The 7,500-nt window shown below is 43.4% G+C and overlaps 1 protein-coding gene across 1 annotated transcript in view; it reads left to right on the top strand.

Moving 5' to 3' along the window:
• Nucleotides 1–2,755: 2,755 nt before the first annotated feature.
• LOC118419020 (delta(7)-sterol 5(6)-desaturase erg32-like) overlaps nt 2,756–7,500 on the top strand; it is an 8,833-nt gene continuing 4,088 nt past the window's right edge. Inside the window, exons 1-3 of the mRNA XM_035825242.1 lie at nt 2,756–3,008; nt 5,595–5,727; nt 6,820–7,106. Coding sequence (XP_035681135.1) covers nt 5,601–5,727; nt 6,820–7,106 — 414 coding nt within the window. The 5' untranslated portion in view covers nt 2,756–3,008; nt 5,595–5,600. The remainder of the gene's footprint in view (nt 3,009–5,594; nt 5,728–6,819; nt 7,107–7,500) is intronic.

The following is a 7,500-nucleotide window of genomic DNA, read 5'->3' as shown; positions in this document are numbered from 1 at the left end:
TAATGCAGCTGCTAAGTCTCCTTGGTTTGTGTTCTTCCAATGATATTCATTAAAGATTTATTTCTGGGGTGTTATTCACTTGACATCGGAATGTTACTCGCATAATTTGACCAATGATACTTTTATCTGTAGTTCCATAGACATTAGACAACATGAATAGTGGTAGCCCCCATGCAGCAGCAACAGTTAGTCCCCAGGGTGGTATGATATTTTCATTCAATCCATCCAACCCAAACCTAAATCTCCTGTAGTATCTAAGCCAAATTTAACAGCATAATTTACTATGAAAAATGTCCTTGTCAATCCCATTTATAGATGGCAAGCTGCTGGCAATGGAAGCTTTGAAAAGTTCAGAAGCTGTTGTAGTCAAAGCAAACACCCAGCAAACATCCCCGCAAACCAATGAGCAGTTGCTTAGAAGGGGAATTTCATCATATATTTGCCGCGACAAAATGCAACAAACGATACTGAATTTAAAACAGAACAAAGCTAAGCCTCCACCACTTAACCCTGCCTGTACCATAGATTAAGCAGGCCCAAAAACCAAGCGAATATGACTAGCCCAAAACAACAAATTACATGTATACAGTATGGAAATGGCATTACCAAAGAAACAAAAAGAAACACAGGACAAATCATACACATACCTTTCTCTTATGCCCACACTCTATACAGTTCTCCTCCACATTAGAAAATTGCATCTTCTTCTGTTTAAGTTCAAGTTCAACCATGATTGCCAACAGGGTAAAGGAACTTGTACCGGAACTTAAAACTCAGTACTATACAGCTCTAGAAACACCACAAAGAGTAATAAGCAAACTTCAATTATACCTGACCAACAGATATATATTCTTGTACACTCCCGTCATCTGGCAAACTGTCAGTGCCACTAAGTAACCTGATACATTGAAGGTGGCCCAGGCCAGATGATGGTTCTACACCCAACCATAATCTGTTTTTAAAACCAAGCAGATATTGGGAGGATGCCCCAACCACACTAAAACAGGGTCAACCTATACAGTATCAAGTTCAAGCACTAGGAGGCCCAAAATCAAACCTGACCACCAGGACACCACAAACAACTCACGTACCAAATGGCAACACAATGGCACCTTGCGTTCCGGAGATACAGCGCACGCCCCGTGCCCGCACAAAAGGTAACCTAAAATGTCAAGTTCAAGCACCAAGGGCGCCAAAATCAAAATTGAGCATTATTCAGCCACCGCCGACACATGTGCCAAATATCATCGCGCCAGCACCAGCCGTTCAGAAGATATAACTCCGGAAACACCCCTCCCGGACACAAAATTCGACCTGCCGGGTCAAGTTCAAACGCGACAAGGCCCAAAGTCAATCCTAGGCAACAGGCAACAACCCCCCACCCATGCACCAAAAATCGTCGCAATCGCGCGTATCGTTCCGGACACACAGCGCCAAAAGTGCCCCAAAAACACAAAAAATGCCACCTTCAATGTCAAGGTCAAGCGCCAGGAGGCCCAAAATCACACCTGAGTGTCAGGCTACCATCCCCAACCCACGTACCAAAAATCGTCGTGCTCGCACCATCCGTTCACGAGATACAGCGCCCTACATCCCCGGCTACCGAAAAGTTCCCACCAGCATCAAAACCATACCTGCATACATGCAGGTAATGATTGTACAGAAAGCGCACACTCGGAGAAAAAGAATGAGTTTATGATACATATCCATGGTCTACTAGCTTGATTTCAGGAAGTTTATACACTATAGAATACGAATGGACCTGCAATTTTTGTATCTTTTACTAATTCTGTTGTTAAACTAACTGCATCGGTACGTGCTTGTTGTGCCCGAGACTAGTGTGACAGATAATATTGTTTCTCAATCTACTTCGTGTCGGTGCTTATAGAAATGGCTACTGCTGGACGGGGTGCCAACGTCATATTGTTGTTTGAGTGGGGTATGGCCCTTCAGTCACGGTGACCGCAAAACTATGGCTGCTGGTTGGGTAAGACGGTAACCGGGTTGGTTGGTCAACAGAGGGTAAAATGTGACGGGGTGGTTGGCTACGCCAGGTGGCGACCAGGTCTGAATGATCCTTGTTCATGAAAGTAGTCCTTTTCAACACTTTCACCTGATTTTGCATTGGTGAAGGGATACCTCCGAAGATTTCCCGCCCCTCGACAGAAAAAAAACTCAGTCAAAGGTCGACATCATGCTAACCTGAAATGCCCACGCTGAGCCAGCAAACAAACCGTCAACCATTAAATGTTCCAAACATCAAAGTCTACAGTCCACTTAGATAACTCTGGTATTTAGGTGTAACCTGTGACATTAGGGGCCCTTGGGGTTTTCCGTAGGAGAGGAGATCAAATTACAGACATTTCTAAATTAAACACTATATAGAGAAAATGGCTTTCCGTAATAATGAATGAAAGACCTTTATTGCTCTAGCCTTACAAGCTAAGCAGAGGCCATGGTGATAAACCAGAGTACAATTACAGTGATATAACTTTGGAATGTGATATCTTACTATACTACAACTACAAAGTCTAACGTTAATGTACGTTAGTTTGTTGTAGTTATAATTTTTTCTCGCTTCTTAAGACAGCTGAAAATGCAAGAATTTATATCATTGCATACCAGGGACATGATTCTTTATTGATCGCCACATATTGTGTATATGATACGTCAATATGACCACAAGTTAACCGCAACTTATCATTTTTGACCACAACTTATCAATTTAATCAAATGTTATGAATTAGACAAGTGATCCTTCATTGACCTGGCGTGGGCGTGGTGGAAAAAAAACCGTAGAACGAAAACCCCTCCACGAGCCTCATGCCTCCGCTCTTGTTGGCACGCAAGCAGCCTCACCATGCAGCTTTATCAGCTGGACCCGGGTCAGTGACGTCACAAACAGACAACACACGGACTGCCCTGGGCACCCTGTGCCATTTGTGCAGGAGCCCGGGCCGGTAGGACGTACAGTAACTTTACAGGACAGGGGACTGGTCGGACGAAAGGTGAGTAACACCTCCCGCCTTCTGTAGTGTAAGGCAGTAGCCTGGTCACCAGCTTACGGTGACCTACCGAGGATCCATCACCGTGGCTGTCAGGTTTATCTAGGTCAGAAGATACGAATCCTTGGTGCGTTCAGTCATTTTTAAGGCCTACTGTTTCGTCCTCGTTCTCACCAACACTATCATATGACTGCAGTCTTGTTGTGGTGGCAAAGGGCATTTACAAGCGCCTTGGTTTTAGGAATGCTTGCTTTGTTCTTATGCAAGTGACCCAGTCAGAAATTTGTGTTATATAGCCCATATATTTCACTGTGGTTCCAAATCGATATAGCTTTGTTATGTAACAATAAAGAATTGTAGTGGTGAGTGAACAAACGAGTGCACTCAAGAAGAAACGTTACGACCTCAGGCAGAATTTTTGGAACGTTGAATTGTTATTCTACAACAATGAAGCCCGGTGGCCTATGAAGGCGGGTTCTCAAGTTGCGTTGCTGTGATATGGATACTCCCTTACAATTGACACAGTCGCCTGTATTGTGAAATGTGTACAGTCAACGTTATGTTTTAAGTTGGATATGAGGTACTTATCATTGCGTTTTGTTTGTTTACTTTTGGCTAATTACCTTCAACAGTACTTTCTGACCGGCACCGTTATGATATGATCCAACATAGGAGGGATCGATCTACTAAAGATCACTAAATGATGTAGGGCAACATTCGCATACTAAGTTAGGGAATGCTAAACTTTTTTCGTGAATAATCATACCACATCACGACATGCATATGAATTATTAAACGTCGGAAGCAACCACAATATCTAGGACTCCTTATTCATAATTAATGAGAAGCTTTTTACCGAGGCTATAACCTCAATGAGTGAACGAGTGGATGGCACCCATGTTCATGTTTCTCAAATCTTCATTTTTTTATTGTTGGTCTTTTCTCCAGACAGATACCGGTGTGGCTATTATATAGTTTACTCCCAGGTAAAGGCATCACGCAGCTTTACGTTATACAGAAAACTCGCGAGGTCTTTCCTCGCAACACCTGCTTACAGCTCGTGCACTGGGTACTCAGGTCCCGCGCTATGGTCAGGGTTATCTTCGCGCAATCGATACGATAAACAAACAAACGAATCAATCAAATGCTTTCTTTCCTTCTTTGTTATACATTCTTCTCTGCCATCGTGCATCGGGTGATATTGTTTGAGGTAGCACTACATTTTTTATTTGTCCTGTTCTTTTGTATTATACTCTGCCAATGAGGCCAGGCAGTGTCGTGTTTTGTACACCCCTATTATCCTACGTACTTGGTTTGTTCTTGTTTATAAAGGTCATGGTCGCGCCTACCGGGGCTGTTCCGGCCCGAGAATAGTTCGGCACACGCCCAAGTATGTACACGGGGTGAACCTGTCGTACTCTGTACGTACGTGTATCTATACGTGTAACGTTACGCACAAACGGCAAAATAATGTTAGATCAATCAAGGAGGTTGGATCAATGATGCAAGGTGTGAAATGAGGGATCTCGCGGTATATTTACCTTTATTGATGAATAACATTACTACCAATAATTAATATATATATATATATATATATATATATATATGTCTTTCCACCACATTGTAGATAATTCAGCCTGCCAAATCGATTCATTCACATTGATTGCAATGGCTGTGCGTCGATCCATGACTGGTGGGTCCCTGCACGCAGGCGTGCACTATGACCTTTAATGCAGGATGATGGGTCATCGTCCGTATGAACGCGTGGTTACGTATTTGAAGGGTAGGATGGAGTTTTCTGGTAATTCGTATCTAATAACATGGGACGAACCTATCGGACCATTGTTGTAGCACATGCATACACATGAAGGACCTTTTTAAAGATCCTTCGGCAAATTGTCAAGTTGCTGGTCTGAATATAGAATTCTTGTAAGAATACAATGTAATCACGTGCGTACCAGATGAGCTATATCTAAAGCCTCTTTCAAAGTACAATATTGTTACAATATCGTCAAACAGACGTCACAAACTCTCCATGACCACGCAAACAGGAGTCACTTGCTAAGATACGATCTCAGCAACGGTCAAGAGAGTAGCTGGCCTAATCCTGTCCCCAGATACAAGTACATGTATTATGAATATTACCGGGGGAATGAACAACACAAATACGGGGAGTACAACTGTAATGTCTAAAATACAAATTGAAATAGCCTAAAAACTACAAACTTTAAATGTTTGATTAAGCTTAAAGTAATTGATTTGTTCTGCAAACATAGCTAAAAAGTGATTGTCCAATGTGGTAGAATAGAGTCTACAGTTCATTCAATAATTTGATCATCGTTGGTATTGCATTGGTTAGGTAGCGATTAGTCCCAGTATGATGTTGTTATTCAGTGTACTTCGTGGCACCAAAGAGGTTAAAAATATGGCACAGTGGTACTTCGCGGCACTGCACGTCACTTGATATGTTACCTTCATTTACATATTGACCAAATATGACAAGCTTTATTTACCTCAATATATGCCGCAAGTATTAAAGTAATGCCCGCTTATCCTATATTTTTCATTTATCTAGTATTTTCCCCCTAGAACAAGATGATTGCAACAAAGACGAAGAAGGCCCCCACGGAGGGCGCTCCGGTGTTCTTCATCATGCTGAGGAACATGCTGATTGGTCTGGTCAGTACCGTGGCCACCACGCTCATGGGCGCTGCCGCGAAAGGTACGTCTGTTTGTTTGTTTGTTTCGCATAACCGGTTGATTGCCTTTAGACGTAACACTACAGTTTTGTACAGTAGGTACAAAGTAGTAATAGCAGTACTAGTACTAGTAGTAGTATGGTCATACGGTGTGCTACAGCACCGTTGATGTTATACCGCCCCTTTACGGGGTGGCGTACCCTTTCTTCAATTTGATAGAGGAAAGGGTAGTTACAAAACTACAGCGTTAATTCGGCTTGTAAAATTTGATCCACTCACAAATTGGATTACGCCCTACAGATAAGGTGAGGTGTGAGTGACTCATAATGTCACGCCATTGTAATTGTGACTGTATGTGTAACGTTACGTGTTTAACAGTGATTAAAAGATATCAGCGTCCAGGGTTCAAGGTCAGAGTATGCTTTAGGCTCGAGCAGCGATTGTATGTCAGTCGATTAACGAACGCAAACTGTGTTGGTTTTAATGGGGGTACTTCGGTGTCATGCGCATAGGAACAAATACTGCATGCTTATTGATTACAATTGTAAGGTGAGGGTCATGTCTACGTATGAAACTAGCGAGCAGGTAAAAACGTAACACGACAATCAAAGACAGTGTCGATCAAGGAGTGTTCTTGCAAAATGATTCTTGATGACATTCGATGAAAACACTTCAAAGATGAATAGAGAATTCCTCCCGGTGTATTCCGTATCACCCAAGGTACCAGACCGACCACATGTATATGTAAGTACATATAACGTGAGACACTCGAAATGCAGAAGCCAGAAACCATAGCTTCCTGACACTCGCGATCGACTTCACAATGTCGGCCTTGTATGCGCGCGGTAAAGCCCTTGTCACTTATAGAGTCTACTTGTGACATAAAGCCGATGGCATCAAACGATCTCAAACCTCCCCACGTAAAAGAAGCCGACAAACTTCTCGAGACGAGTATATAGAGATGCCCCGGCGTGCTCTGCTAAAAATGCGAGCGGAAGGGAAGCCACATAGCACGACCACTTGCTGATTCAAAAAGCATCATGAGTCACCCACCTCAATTAATAATGACTGCTTTACCTCTTACATTGGGGTTAACATTTTCTTGTACTGTTCAGGTGACTGGCTTATCATGCTGGTTTACCTGCGTGGAAAGGATGGCCCAGACAAAGCCCTGCCGTCCTTCCTCGCGCCAAGCGGGAACGGAACGGCGGAGCACACCGTGTTCGACCAGTTCCTGGAGAGTCACGGCATGAAGCACCTGCACCTCTTCATCCTGATGGGCATCGCCGGCTCCTTCATCATCTACTACCCCGTGGGCGGCTTCTGGCACTGGTACTACTACGTCAGACAGAGGGACCAGGCAGAGGAGTGGAAGTGTCAACCCAACAAGTTCCTCTCTAAGGTAGGAGTATGTTGACTGACAAGGCAGTCCTTAACGTTATCATATATATGGGGTCCTTATAAAACGAAAACAATAGACAGCTGACTGGCTGAGCAATGAAGCACGTGTATACACGTAACAGTGGACTGAGCTTGGCTGTTTCCGCCATTGCTGAGGTTATAGATTAGATCCCGCCAAAGAAAACTAAAACGTTTTCTTGCGTAGTGAGGCAAATTCTGTATCGTTGTCTGTATCTGCATCTCTATATCCAGCATGCCCGATCTTTGGTGTAACACGCCAGCTTCTGCATATGGATCTGTATCTGTATTGCAGGTATAACCGGCTTTCGGCGTAACACACCGCACCAGCTTCTGTATCTTTCTCTGTATCGCCGGTATACCTGCTCTTCGGTGTA

Source organism: Branchiostoma floridae, chromosome 7 (assembly GCF_000003815.2).
Source record: "Branchiostoma floridae strain S238N-H82 chromosome 7, Bfl_VNyyK, whole genome shotgun sequence".
Lineage (NCBI taxonomy): Eukaryota > Metazoa > Chordata > Leptocardii > Amphioxiformes > Branchiostomatidae > Branchiostoma > Branchiostoma floridae.
This window is presented reverse-complemented; position numbering and strand designations above follow the sequence as displayed.